The 15,261-nt window shown below is 44.2% G+C and overlaps 1 protein-coding gene across 2 annotated transcripts in view; it reads right to left on the bottom strand.

Annotated features, from left to right (window-relative positions):
• DARS2 (aspartyl-tRNA synthetase 2, mitochondrial) overlaps positions 1–15,261 on the bottom strand; it is a 1,012,941-nt gene that overhangs the window by 981,722 nt on the left and 15,958 nt on the right. The window contains exons 8-19 of one of the 2 annotated variants that reach the window (XM_083507139.1): positions 12,268–12,374; positions 11,438–11,507; positions 10,032–10,211; positions 9,034–9,141; positions 8,421–8,483; positions 7,146–7,298; positions 5,740–5,958; positions 4,593–4,703; positions 4,196–4,271; positions 2,105–3,223; positions 1,574–1,744; positions 684–1,360 (exon numbers count right to left, since the gene is read on the bottom strand). In XM_083507139.1, coding sequence (XP_083363265.1) covers positions 3,036–3,223; positions 4,196–4,271; positions 4,593–4,703; positions 5,740–5,958; positions 7,146–7,298; positions 8,421–8,483; positions 9,034–9,141; positions 10,032–10,211; positions 11,438–11,507; positions 12,268–12,374 — 1,275 coding nt within the window. In that variant the 3' untranslated portion in view covers positions 684–1,360; positions 1,574–1,744; positions 2,105–3,035. Of the gene's footprint in view, positions 1–207; positions 1,361–1,573; positions 1,745–2,104; positions 3,224–4,195; positions 4,272–4,592; positions 4,704–5,739; positions 5,959–7,145; positions 7,299–8,420; positions 8,484–9,033; positions 9,142–10,031; positions 10,212–11,437; positions 11,508–12,267; positions 12,375–15,261 lie in introns of those variants that run through there. The other variant, XM_083507138.1, reaches the window with a different exon arrangement.

Genomic DNA, 15,261 nt, shown 5'->3' with positions numbered 1-15,261 from the left:
CAGATGAAGGAAAGCCCTGTTTAGGGTTAATATTTCTCATGTCTCTTTTCCCACTCACCTGATTTTGGTTTGTTAAAAGTGACATTTCATGTGGTCAAAGGCCAGAGTTTCATTCGTCTCAGCTGAAAGGATATACAAATTAACCACCTAAAATAATTGGCATCCATCAAAGAATATGCTTGTTAATTGATTATTGAACAATCTGGCTTTTGTTTGATATAATAAATTTTATTTATATGCAGCCAAAGCCGGGCTCAGGGCGGCTAACACCAATAAAATCACAGTAAAAACATAATAGGGGAAAAAGGGGGGTCACCAATTTAAAATACAGGTTAAAATGCAACCTCATTTTAAAATAGCCAATAAATCAAGACCATAAGGGGAGGGAAACATAAGGGTCAGACTGTGTAAACCCTGGCCCTAGTTGAGACCAATCTAACCACCTTGAAACCTGGGACCTACAAAAGGTCATTTCTGGACCTTGAGGTCCTCTGTGGAGCATACCAGAAGATGTGGTCCCGTAGGTACGAGGATCCTAGGCTGCATAGGGCATTAAAGGTCAAAACCACCTTAAACCTGACCCTGTACTCCACTGGGAGCCAGTGCAGCTGGTAAAGCACTGGATGAATGTGATCCCTCTGCAAGGACCAGCTTCAAGGGCAGCCCTGCGTAGAGCGAGTTACAATATTCAAGCCTGGAGGGGACTGCGTGAATCACTGGCCAGATTGGGGTGAGAAAGGAAGGGAAAATGCCACTTTTGCTGTGGCTGCAACCTGTGCCTCCATGGAAAGGGAGGCGTAGAAGGTTACACCCACGCTCTTGGCAAAAGGTGCTGGCACTAATTGAGCCCTCGCAAGGGATGGGAGTTGACCCCCCCCCAACCCCATGTAGTCCCGACCCAGCCAGAGGACCTCTGTGTTCAAAGGATTTAACTTCAACCGGCTCCCACGCAGACATCCAGCCATAGCTTCCAAGCATCTGGTCAGCGTTTCTGGGGCCCAGTCAGGGTGGCTATCCATCAACAAAAAGCTGAGTGCCAGCATACTGATGACAACCCAGCCCAAAGCTCCAAACAATTTGGGCACAGGGGCACATAAAGATATTAAAAAGCATCAGGGAAAGGATTGCGCCCTGCAGGACTCCACACACCAAGGAGTGCCGCGGCGACAACTCCCTCCCTAGCGCCACCCTCTGTCCCCGACCTGAGATAAAGGAGCACAGCCATTGTCTAACTGCCCTGAATCCCCCACGTCGGAAAGGCAGTGGCCCAAAAGTTCGTGATCAACCGTGTCGAAGGCTGCTGACAGATCTAAGAGAATCAGCAGTCCTGACCCGCCTCAATCCGGCTGTCTATGGAGATCTGTTAGGGCAGGGGTCAGCAACCCGCGGCTCCGGAGCCGCATGTGGCTCTTTTACACCTTTGCCGCGGCTCCGGGGCGGATACTAGCGAGGGGAGGAGGCGCATTGTGTGCCCCGACACTCCCCACTGTTTTAAATGTTGCAGTGGTTTTCCGGCTCCTAGTTGTTTTTTTCTTCGGTCCAAGTGGCTCTTTTTGTCTTAAAGGTTGCAGACCCCTGTGTTAGGGTGATCAGACCCGTCTCGGTCCCAAAACCAGGACGGAATCCGGACTGAAATGGATTTAAAGCCAATGTTTCATCCAGAAACCTACCAAGCTGTTCAGCAACCACTCACTCAATTACCTTACCCAGGCACGGAAGATTCAAAACCGGGCAGTAACTGGATCTAAAGGATCTAGAGGGGACGCGGGTGGCGCTGTGGGTAAAACCGCAGTGCCTAGGACTTGCTGATCGTATGGTCGGCGGTTCGAATCCCCGCGGCGGGGTGAGCTCCCGTCTTCGGTCCCAGCTCCTGCCCACCTAGCAGTTCAAAAGCACCCCCAAGTGCAAGTAGATAAATAGGTACCGCTTTATAGCGGGAAGGTAAACGGCGTTTCCATGTGCGGCGCTGGTGCTGGCTCGCCAGAGCAGCTTCATCACGCTGGCCACGTGGCCCGGCAGCTCTGGCCCCCGGCCTCTTAAGCGAGATGGGCGCGCAACCCCAGAGTCAGACACGACTGGCCCGTATGGGCAGGGCTACCTTTACCTTAAAGGATCTAGAGATGTTTTCTTTAAGAGCAGACGCACCACTGCTTCCTTCAACTCCCCTGGGAAAGTATCTGTGCCAAGGGACTGATTGATGATCTCACCCAGGGGGTCCCGCACCTCGTCTGGACACGCTCTAATCAGCCAGGAGGGTCAAGGGGGCAAGTGGTGGGCCTTCCAGCTTGGAGGAATCTGTCTACATTGGCAGGGAGTATCCGATCGAACTGGTCCAATACTGGACCTGAGGACAGTCGAGGGGCCTCCAGTTCTGCTACTGTATCCAAATTGGCAGGGACGTCATGGCAGAGCAGCAAGAGTTTCTCCGCAAGAAAACTCGCAAATGCCTCACAGCTGTGGGTCAAATTCGTATTTAAATTTGGCTGTTAAAGACCTAATTATTCTAAAAAGTTGCACCGGGCAAGAGCTAGCGGTCTATTATGGTTTATTATGTTCTGATGCCCTACTTACCCTGCCCCCCCATTGCCATGCTACTGCTGAAGCAGCTGAGCCTGCCTCTCAGTATTTTGAGGATAAAATGAGAGGACTCAAGTATGGCACCTTGAGGTGGGATCTAAAGGTGATTAGAAAAATTGCTTCCTAAACACTTCTGAGAGCTCCAAAATCTGAAGCATGCAACTAGTTTTTACTGCGTTTTACAAAATAGTACAAAAACTTGCAATAAAAAACGAATTATAGCCTGTGCTTACAAACAATTCTTCACTTGCCTCAAGTCACTGATTTTTTAAAAACATGCACCCATCTAGTCACTAGTGCCTGATTTCTCCAGCAGTCGTGCTCAAAGGGATCTGCTGTAGTGTGAAGCGCTCCATTTTCCCATCAAAAGTAAGTACAGGAGGCCATCTTAACAGTTCCAAAAATCCAATGGGTTCACTACTGGATGATTTACTCTTCATTTCTGCCATGTACAGTAGTCAGTTACTTTTCACTTTCACTTCTGGCATGGGCTCTGCAATCTTGACATGGTACGGTTCCAGCTCTTCTGGAGCAATGTAATCTGGAGAATTGCACATCAGGTCTCTTCCCTTGAACGATTTGGGGAAGGCAATGACATCTCGAATACTTGCAGCTCCTACTAGAAGGCAAATCAGCCTGTCAAGTCCTAAAAGACAGACATTGAATATTAGTGGCAGCATCAAATTTCAATGGGCATTGGAAAGAGTCTGTGAGGCCATTCTTCCATAGCACCAAAACCTTTCCATGACCAATATATATTGTGCATGCAAACAATAATGCTAAATAAAATGACTCGAGTATAATAATGTTTGATTTTGTCACCAGATGTGTGGCCTCTAACAAGCAGCACATTTGGAACTGTTTATTTCAAGCTCTGCTTCTAGCAACAAAACAGACTGGAAGTGTGCATGAACATATGTAGATCTTGTGTTCATTGTTCTTGGTGTGAGGGCTTTCCCATCCAGGATGGCTGTTGGCTAAAGTTCTATTCATGAGATTCAGAACGGGGTTTTGCTGGCACTTGGGAGTCTAACTAGCAAACATATCTGAGTTGCAGGTTAAATGACTGAGGGCTTTTGCAGCAATGTGGTGATCTAGAGCACTTTGGTTTATGTGCAAATTTTCCCAAGGTGTAGAATCTGCAATCAGACTTTTCAAAAGAGTACCTTGTATAATACTTATTTTTGCGTTAAAACGACATGCTTTTCTGAACTGACTTTGATAAAGGTGAGGTTAGTGTGCACGCACACATACACACACGTGCCCAGGTAATAAAATAGCCCACAGCGAAATCAGATTGCCACAAATACTGCTCATCCAAACGTGTTTTTCTTAGGGACTGCAACTGGGGCAGGGGTGGAAATCTAGATTAATTCAGGAACTGTTAGTTTAGTCACTCCAGCATCAGGTTACAGATAGGTAGCCGTGTTGGTCTGCCATAGTCAAAATAAAAAAATTCCTTCCAGTAGCACCTTAAAGCAACTTAGTTGGTCTTTAAGGTGCTACTGGAAGGAATTTTTTTATTCCAGCATCAGGGTATGTGTAATGTATCAATGAAAAGTAATATTAGTGTTGATGGTCAGTGTTAATTGTGATTCAAGTAAAAGCAGATACTGACCTAATGCTATTCCCCCATGCGGAGGTGCCCCACTGTCCAGTGCTTCAAGCAGGTGAGAAAGCAGCTCTGTGTCCTCCTAGAAAAAAGCAAGTATTAATAACCAGCATGACTTGAAAGGGCCAGACTTGGTAAACCTGCTTTCTAATCTCTGCTCCCCCCACCCCCTTCTGTGAGCATGTGTGGCTCAGCTCAGATTTTCTCAGTGTAAGTGTGAAACACTTGTGAGCTGCAATCTGCATAGTCCTCTGCTGCTGAACAAGAACAACTAAGCATGCAGACTAGCTGCTTGATAGATACCATCATATATTGATTGAAACTCACTGTGAAATCCAATAGGATGAGGAGCAGTATATGATTGAATGTTTTAAATAATATGCAGAATCACTTTTGCTATTACCTTCAGCACTGTCTCAAGAATGAAACGCTGCAGCTTTGCGCTGTGTATTCGAATGGAGCCACCTCCAATCTCATTACCGTTAAGCACCAGATCATAGTGCTGACCACGGACCTGGCAAGAACAGAAAGAGAATTTGACTATATACTTCTCTTTGTACCCTTTGCATCTGTGTGAAATACAATCTCTCCTGAGAGTGCTATTGAACTAGGTGGAAATTTGCTTAGAGACAAGGTAGATAGAAATTGGGGGTCCAAAAACCCAAGTAATTGGTAATTCCACAGTATCACACACTTCCACATTTCCGCAGTTCTACCACTGCTGCTACATTTCTAGACTACTACTGCTCAAAACACAAGGCTTGTGAAAACAAACATCTATTAAAAACCAATTTTTAAATTGTAAAGCATTATCTAGCAAAAGTTAAAAACCAGTGAATTACAACGGGCCACTGCAATTAATGGGTTGAAAGCGCAGGTCATTAAAATAAATCCTATGAATCATCAGTGCATGATGCCACCTCTATTTTCCTTCAACTGTAAGGCTGACACATCTTTGGTTTCCTTCTCTCTCTCCATGCTTTTCAGGAAGCACCTGAGTTTTCCATTTACACACCTCTCAACAGTAGCGTTCTTGCTCCTATCTTGTAGGTAGATTCCAAAAGGTGGTGCTGGCAAGGATTACTATTTCGCTTCTTGGGTGCTAGGCTTACAAATTCCTATGCTGCACACTATGTAACCAATACAGGAAACTGCTTGGTAAGATCTTCTGGAGATTTTGGGGTGAAAGCTCACCACTATGCAATGAAGTTCCCAAGTGCCTGGATGGAATCAATAAATCCAGGTGAGGCAGAGTTATTTAGGGATTCAGGAAGTTATGGATCCACCTGTCCTGGTTGGTGACGTATCTCATTGAAAGAAAAATGGGCTGGATTGTACCAACGGCAAAAGTAAAACCAACTTAATGTTAGCTATTGAAAACTATCTGCAATAAAAATGCTTTGAACTACGGTGAATACTAGCTTCATCAGAGACAGAAATCTGCTCAAGGGAGTGGAACAATCCTCCAAGGCTGTTTTGCCTTTCCTTTTCTAGCCCTGCATGGCTTCTTTGAATACACTAAACAAAAAACAAAAAAGGCACCAAGTCACCTTGGCAGGATCTGTAATGAGGAGGTGCTCATCAGAGGGGTGGGGGGCAGTGAAGGGATGGTGAGCTGACTCCAACTGCCTGGGGTTTTCTTCTTTTCGGAGGAAAAGGGGGAAATCCACCACCCATAGAAAATGAAAGGCAGAGGGGTTGCGAAGGGACAGGCCTCTTGCTTCCAGAAGATCAGCAGCCTCCAAGCGCAACTTTCCCAATGTAGAACACTAAAAAGAACGGGGGGGGGGGGGGGAGAGAGAGAGAGAGAGAGAGACAGAGAGAGATAAAAGACTGTAGCTTAAGGCGACAACAATCATATTCTACACTTTATTTTATTTAGTGAATAACAGAGGCAGATAATTTAGTGGATTATATGCTTCACTTAAGACTTCTTGGATTAAATTTACATTTCTTCAAACATCAAAAAAGGTAGAAAACACTTTCTAATATAAAACAGCTGCTATTTAGTCATCTTGCATCCAAGTTATCTGACATTCAGTTTGTACTTCCTACTTTAAAAATTCTCAAAACTACATTACATTGGGTCTCTGTTTTATAAGGAGTGCCTCAGCTATAAAGCCATCCTTTGGCTCTATGAGAGATATGGGAAACATTCTGACCTTGCAGATGATCTGGGGGAATTAGTCAAGGTTTTAAAAGTCTTACAACAGAGTAGGAATAAGCAACTTTCAACTCATCAGCCTAAACTCAGCTGGAGAGCTGTTAAGGTTGTGGAAGTCATCATATATGGTACTTAGGCTATGTTCAGCTTTGAGGAATTAAAGTATTTTATATAATGCCTTTCCATTCCAAGGTGTCTAACACACTTCTTAAACAATAATGTGTTTTAACATACTAATGGAAAACTGCACATAAAACAGATTTACAAAAGGGGAGTGGGAAAACCTGAAAGTGGTTGTGCAATAGGTACATCAGAACTGAACAGCCTTCAGTTGCTGTCTAAACACCACCAAGGAGGTGGGCCTGCCAAATCTTCTGCTGACCTGAAATAGCTGATCAAGCAGAAAACTTGATAGTAATTATGCTGATGAGAACAATAAAAGACTTGAGGACCCAATATTCTCCTTGCCACCATCATAATAAACTTTATTGCACTAGCCAAAGGCCATGGCATCATTCACAATGGGAACAAAAAGAAAAGCAACAATAAGTATAAAAAACCATAAAAACATCAGACACTGCAGATACAATAAACCACGATCACTTCTCCTAAAAATTATTTGTTGCATATGATAAAATAGCAGGGGGTTCTCACGTAGAATGTGCCAGCTTAAATGTCCAAATCACCTTTGCAACTGACCGCTATTTTATCTAGTTCTTTTCTCCTGATCTTCTTAGCTGCCAAGGCATATAGTGCTACTTTTTAAGTTACGAAGTCAAATATTCTGCTTACCACTTTCTCATGCTCTCCAGCTGCCAGCAACACGACGTCATCCACATTGGCCTGAACTGCTCTGACAAGCTCCAGTTTTTGTTCTTCATTCAGGAACTTACCAAGTGCGGACTTCATGCTGCCATCAGACCTCAAAATGAAGTGCAATATTCCCTGTTCAGGAGAAAAGGGCAGAAGAGAAACTTAGGCAGTTCCTGAAAAAGCAAGTAGATACAAGGAGGCCAAATCCATGTCAGCAATGAACACAACTGACAAAGGTTTAATAAAAAAAACCAACCCAATTTTATATAGCCATCATTTGCTTGAGGGATTTCTGCAAAAGAATGACCGTATTCCTGAAAGCACTGAAAAGAGGCAAGGTAGGGAGCAAACTGAAGAAGAGGAGACACAAATGGTAAGCCTAATTCTAAAGCAGTTACCATTGTGGTGTGGAAAGGTCTGGCACAGCGCAATCCAACTCCCTAGAAGCAAAGACACAGGAAAATAGCTCTGAAATCCTGCTACACAACTCCACACTCAGCTATGCAGCTCCTTATGCACCTCAGGTGCTCATTCTTGTTCTGTGGTTGGTGGCCAATGTGCATGGTCTTTATAATGTTTGAATATTTTTATTCTCACAGCATTGTACAGTTTAATGCAAAGACTGCAAACACTAACAAATGCCTTTCTGGATCAGATTTGGGTGCAGCATTTTATCTCCAACCAGTTACTTCTTGCAGAGAAGAGCATGATGGCAATACTCATTCCACGTTCCTCATCCCCAGCATCCAGGGATCAAAACCATCAAATATGATCACTTATGGCTAGTAGTCCTGGACAGACCTGTCCTCAGAGCTAATTTTGATCTTGTTCTCACGTATTATTTGCATTCAGCTCTCTTTTCAAATTAACACCAGCAGATGAACAATCAATTCATGGGAAATTCCTCCTGCCCCAGCCTTACTGAAAGGAATGAGAGCTGAGCAACATCACATCTCACGCAGTTTAGAAGAAATTACAGTCATACCTCGGGTTAAATATGCTTCAGGTTGAGTGCTTTCGGGTTGCGCTCCGCGGTGACCAGGAAATAACGGAATGTGCTACTTCCAGGTTTCGCCGCTTGCGCATGTGCAGACTGTCAAAATGACGTCACGCGCATGCGCGGAAGTGACAAATCGCGCCCCGTGCATGCACGGGTTACGTTCGCTTCAGGATGCGAACGGGGATCCAGAATGGATCCCGTTCGTATCCAGTGGTACCACTGTACTAATGGAAGTGGACGTTTCTGTGCCTTACCTGGTTAAACTGGGATTTTGCCAATTCATTTAATGACTCCAAATCTTTATTCCGAAGATGTTTCTAAATAAAAGATAACAACAGAGAAGAACAGATCATTCAATTAAGCCTATATACTCTGAAGGGCATTATTATTACCTTTAGCTGTTTTTTCCTAAAATTATGCAGAGTGGTGGTGGTTAATGCTCCATATTTTATTAAACTTTTTCACATTGTATTTTAAAACTCTCCATGTTACACTTTTACAAGGAATCAATTACCTTATAAAAGCAATATGCAGAATACAAAGAAAAATAGCTGAACAAAAACTAAAAGAGAACAACAACAAAATGCAAGGAAAGTAAACTTGTAATGAATATAGTAATTCCTGGCAAAGAAAACTTTGGCAGTTCTTAGGTACAATAAAAGCACAGCCACGACAGTGCAAAAATTATATTTAATGTGCCCAGGTTTAATGAATAACCTCTCTCATCAACATGAGAGAAAAAAGGAAAGTATTTGAAAGTCCTCTATTTGCCCTGAGTTCCTGCAAATTTAAACTGTTAAGAAAGTTTCTCCATTATAAAGAGCAACATTATAAACAACATTTGGAAAAGAGAGCAGAACTACTCACCGCTCCCTGCGGAATGCAAATGGCTCTGACGGTGCCCCGGGGCTCATTGAGAGATTTCTGCAGAACTCCAACTTCTGTGTTCCTGAACACATCAGTGACATCAATTATCTGAGCATTAGAAGTAAGAAGTTGGAGGGTTGTTAAGGCAGCACATGACACATAAGAGAGACAGCCTGCTGAACCACCACCTTCAAGCACTGCAAAAACAGGTAATTGGCAGGGATGTTGGTGGATGCGTACACACACTTCGGCCACCAAGAGCTTCTCATTTCTCCATCCCCATTACTTCTGCATGCCAGTTGTCAATTTTTGCACAAGCCACAATATTAGTAAAAGTCTTTGGAATCTTTCTAGAGCTACCCTCCGCACCCATTCACAGTGAATCGCAACAGAAGTTTTGGAAAATTCTTCCTTACATGACTCAAGTTCTAACCATGTTAGTCTGTTGCAGCAAAGACACCAAAGTAGTACTTGCGCGGGGGGGGGGGGGTAGATAGCGGCCTGTGCCTAAACTGCCCCCCCAACAAGTTTAGCCAAATCATGGTCTCCCACCTGGCCACACTGCTGATTTGAACACTGCTGCAAAAAGAGTCTTCTGGCCTTTAAAGACAACAATTTTTTATTGTGGTGCTAAATTTTCATGGGCCACAGTTCACTGACGCACCTGACCAAGTTGACCTTGGGATACTGTAGGAACTAAAAAGACGATTTGCTTTTATGTGGCTCAGATGCTCACTCTTCTTGTGCTTTCTGTCCACATACAGAAACAATGATCATTTAATACAATTTTGAAAAGGCATTTGCACTTGTCGCTCAGAGCTTTGAAGCAGGTTTAGTGCCAAGTGAGGAAAGCAGGAGGCTACAGCCTGTGTATCTTTCCTTACAGTTACATGAAGCTATATAGTAAAGGATGGTTAAGAAATTTGCTTAAAACATAAGTAACTATCATACCCAACTCTGTAAACTTTCCTGAACAGGACTTAGTTTCCAGAACACACCTTCATTTCAAAGCGAGTGTCTGGCTTATCGGTCCCATAGGTGGCCAGAGCTTCATCATAGGTCATGGATGGAAAAGGTATTGTGACGGGTCCCTTCTCCTCAGGCCAGGAATACTGCAGCAAGCCCTCAATTAAAGCCTGAATCCCAGCTTGGTCTGCAAATGACACCTCAATATCAATCTTGAGGGAGGGGGAATTAAAGAGAGAGAAAAAGGGAGGGGAATAAGTAACATTCAAAGGCACCATAAGAACATTATTTTTCCGTATCTAAAACTCTTACAAAATAGATATTTATAACTGAAACAAGAGAAGTATAATGGAAGCTAAATTCTGGAAAAGGTACAGGTGTTTGAATCCAGGCTTAGTGGCCAGGTGTACCTTTTTTCAGCTCTGGCTAGCTCACTGGTTACAGCCCCTTTGGAGGGTGGGTAACTGACCACTGTACTCCATGCTCTGGTAACTTCTAGACTGGATTATTGCAATGCGCTCTATGTGGTGCTGTGCCTAAAGATTACTCAGAAACTTCAACTGGACCAAAGTGCAGCAGCCAGATTATTGGTTCAAAATTCAGACCACATGTTTTAAAACAATTGCACTGGTTGCCAGTTCATTTCCAGGCATGGGCGTAGCCAGGGGAGGCAGGGGGACAGCTGCCGAACCCCAAGTCAAGTAAGTAAGCTTGCACCTAACCACTATACATTTTTCAACAAATCCTGAAGTTGCACCTCTGACTTTTAACACCTGAGATGTATATTTTTACAACCCACCCTAGTTTTGTGATTTTAAGTTGTTTTAGCCCATAATGGGACCTTATGGTGAAGGACAGATAATAAATTAAAATAATTTATTGAGGTTCACAGCACCCATTTCAAACTGGAGGATTTGGCACTGGAGATTCGTTTGTAATATTTTGATGTCACTACTCCTTGTTGTAACTTAAAAACTTTTTTTTTTTTTTTTTTACAATATATACCCTTCAAAGGAACTACGCCTCTTACAGTCAGTGGGGATAGGATTGTAGACCAATGCATTTATTACTGCATAAGCTTTCAGGTTCTACGGTCCACTTTATCAGATGCATCTGAAAGTTACAGCAGGAAACCTTCCTTACAGCAAATTAATTTGCCCAGGTGTGAAAAGCTCCCAGGGAATATTTTGCCAAAGTTCTAATCCCACAGTAATTGGCACGTGACACACCTTCACTTTTTGGCTTGGTCCTTAATGTGTTTTTGGAATGTTAGAAATTACTGTTTTAAACACTGTAGCAAAAGGACACTTTATGTTACAAAAAGATCATGTCTTGTACCTGCTGTACAAGTTGTGCCGATCACGTGTCCAAGATTTCCTTAGAGCTTTTAAATCTTACATCAAATTGTAAAAAATACATAGCAAAGGATATCAATTACCTGAGTGAATTCAGGCTGCCTGTCTGGCTTGGAACCTTCATCTCGATAGCAGCGGGCTACTTGGAAGTACCTGCCATTGGAATTGAAGGTCACCACTGTCACCATTCTGCTTACAAAGTATTAATAGCATTTTTTCCAAAGATATTGACCATCGGCAGGCAGAAGGAAAGAGCTGCTTGAGTAGTGGCTATGATAACTAGCACGAAGCTAGTGGACACAGAAGAGAAGGAATAATCAGTGGTCAGAGGAAGGAGGTTTATGCCCAAGTGAGTATTTTTCATGATCGTTGAACCAGGACTCAGTGCTCCACACACTTTGGCTTGATTACCTGTCAAGTTCTAATTTGGTGTCACCACTGACCTGTCTGCAGAACAATTCCTTTGCACTGCCAGAGAAAGCTAGGGGAGGAGAAGAGAAAAGGAGATTCTCTGCCACACTGCCGAGGTTTGTGTCTCTACTGCTGCTTCTGTTTGCCTTACAACTCAGCAGTGCAACTGCTCCACCAACTCAGGAGACAGCAGGGGGGTCTCACATTGCTATGAGCAGGGGCCCTTTTGTCCAGGGGTCCTTTACCTTTACCCTTTACCTTGCCAAAGCACCATGAGAATGCACTCCTGCTGAGCAGATTTGCAGTGGCTTGTCCTCAGGTACCAGGCAGTGCCAACTTTATTGTGAACCCTATTCTTCTTATTAGAGTGGTGTCAGTTTCTGTGACAAGTTACCTCTGCCGCCCAACCCCCACCCCACTCTAGGGAACGGGGTTTCCATTCCCCGATGTAGAAGACACTCGTGTAACATTCCTTTTACCAGGAGGTTCCCAAGAAACTCACCTGTCCAGGCCTCCTACCATCAATAGCTGCTTAAACTGCTGAGGACTCTGGGGCAGTGAGTAAAACTTCCCAGCCTCTCGTGAAGGCACCACAAATTCCTTTGCACCCTGGTATTAAAAGAAGGGTAGAACAGCAGGAATTGCAGTGACTTTGAAAATGCAGAAACTTATACTTCAGATCAATAAGCCACAAAACAGGTCCCCAAATATTTTTTGCCTGTACCAAGCTCCCTTTGAAAGATTCAACACCTTCCCACAGCATTTACCGTATTTTTCGCTCTATAGGACGCACCGGACCATAGGAGGGGGAGAACAGGGGAAAAAAAATTCTTGTTCTCCCCATCTAAAACAAGGTGCGTTCAAGGTGCATTCACCCAAAGCTTCCGGAGCACAGCGGGAGTTACTGCTGCGCTCTGGAGGCTTCAGGCGGCTACCTTGGAAGCCTGGAGAGCGAGAGGGGTGGGTGCGCACTGACCCCTCTCGCGCTCCAGGCTTCAGTGAAGGCAACCCGAAGCCTCTGGAGTGCGGCGATAGTTCCCTCTGGGCTCCGGAGGCCTCAGGTTCCTTTTGACCTGCTCTTTGGGGCTGGCAGGGGGAAGTGCTGCTTTCCCCCACCGCCAGCCTCAAAGACCAGGTCGGGGAGAAGCGCAAAGGCTGCTTGCTGCCTTCCCGCTGCCCTCCGAGGTTGTGGGGCTGGCGGTGGGCGGAAGCGCTGCTTTCTCCCACCGCCAGCCTCAAAGATCCCTGAAGCCTTTGGAGCTCAGCGCAAGTTCCCACTGCGCTCCAAGGGCTTCAGGCTTCGAGGACAGCCTTTAGAGCCTCCACAGGGCAGCGGGGTGCAGGCACCCCGCTGCCCTGCAGAGGCTTTGCGCAGCTAACCCCAAGCTAGAAGAGCGAGACGGAGCGCTCCGCAGCGCTCCTTCTCCCTGTTCTGGCTTTGGGCTTAGCCGCGCAGCCTGCATTCGCTCTATAGGATGCACACAACATTTCCCCTTAATTTTTGGAGGGGAAAAAGTGCGTCCTATAGAGCGAAAAATATGGTACCTAGGAAATGGAAACCCACTAATACACTTTACCCACCAAAACCAAATCATGTCTTCTGCATGTCACAGTTGTTGCCATGCAAGAACGCTAATTGTCAGTACTAATGTGGGTTCCTAAAACACACCAGAGGCAAATAAACACATTATATTTATTTCCAATGGTAGAGCAGGTTCTTCTTCTGCCCTTAGAACCCAGTTTCACATCTACTGGCACAAAACAATCTGCCCTGATAAACATGTTAACCTTAGTTTCACCTCCCCCCTTGCAAGTCAGGTGGGATGTTCACATCCTCTTTTCAGGAGCTTACACATATTTACAGTTCACCTTTTAAAAATTAAATAACAAACAATAAACTAAAACTGTTTAGTGGTGGAGAAGAAATGGGAGACTGGTGATCTCCTGGATGCTGTTGCATCAGTGTTCCTCAAAGTTGTAATACATTCAGCATCAGAAGGCAACTAGGCTTCTCTTTGATTCAGCCTGAAACTTCATGCACACTTGCCTGAAGGGGCACTCCATGGCATATGGCTCCACCCGACCCCCATCTACACATTAGTGTGGGGCACCTAAGGCAGGGAACACTATGTGTGCAAGTTTCCCTGACTCCTGAAACCCTGCACAATCATAGATCCATGGGCTTCCCCACTTCAGATGGCAGTGGGAGCCACACACCATGGGAGTTGAGGCCAGGGGCACAAAACTCCCCCAATCTACTGAATCATCCCTTCACAAAGCAGGTGTCATGACCCCCCTGGGCTTGAGTGATTGTATTTTGAAGCTGCTTTCCACTCAAACAAACCCCAACATGGCTTGCAAAAATAAATAATAATAATAACCCAATGGAACATCGCAAGCACAGCATAAAACATATAATTAATATCACTAGTAAAACAATTACAGACTATTAAACAATGCTAAGAAAACCAACAACTAAAAAATAACTTAAACGTGATTCAAGTTTGTACACACATTGTTCCACCCACCCATCATACAGGAGGTCCCTGATCTAACCTACCTCTGATCTATACCTATAATAGAGCTAAGCTTTAACTTATTAGTTATTAAGTTAAAACCTGTAACTTGTTTTTTCAACAAGTGATGTTCAAGGCAGTCACCAACAGCTGTCACGGGAATATTGAAGGCCCCCCTCAACATGTATTGGACCCTTACATCTGTTCTTTTTTTAAAAAAATGATATTTATTAAGAGTTTTAGAATTACAGAAAAAACAGAGAAGAAAAAGAGAAAAAACAAAAGAGAAACAATCCACAATCAAACAATACAGATTGATAAAAATCAAAATCAAAAAATAAAAACAAAGCACGTAACACAACACAATCAAAAGGCAAAAATAAGCCACAAAAAATTTAAAAACAAAGCCAATATTCTCAAATCCTTATCTGTCATTACCTTCTTTCTTTGACCTCCTCACTCCTCCCCTTTTTTGTATCCTAATTGTTAATAGTCACAGCAAACCCTATTCGTGCTATTAGTTCTTTTCCTGCATTGCAAAGGATTGAACTAGATGACTCTTGGGGTTCCTTTCAACTCTACAATTCTACAATTCTACGATTCTTTGAGATTCAATTCCACATCTCCTGGAGACAAGACTGAAGGTGCAGCTAGCCACTCAGACGGAGTTGTACCCCTGAAAAAAGCTCAGTCTGGGTTTGCTTGTTGTGAAAGCAACACTGGAGCCTGCTCAGTCTGAGCTTCAGATGCAGCTCTCCAGGGTGCTACTTGCTTTGCCTTGTAAGAATCAGACCTCTAATCTGCTTGTCCTTGCCTTATGACAACTTCCCCCCAACCTGCTCCCCTCCCGATGTTTTGGACCACAATTCCTGTCAGCCCCAGCCAGCAGAGTTAATGGTTGGGGAAAACAGGGGTGGTAGCTCAAAACATATAGAGGATGTCAGGCAGTGAATATTGCTTTATGCAAACTGATCCATGTC

This window comes from Podarcis liolepis, assembly GCF_965112155.1.
Source record: "Podarcis liolepis genome assembly, chromosome: 6".
Classification (NCBI taxonomy): Eukaryota; Metazoa; Chordata; class Lepidosauria; order Squamata; family Lacertidae; genus Podarcis; species Podarcis liolepis.
The sequence above is the reverse complement of the archived record's forward strand: the minus strand, read 5'-3'. Positions and strand labels throughout refer to the sequence as shown.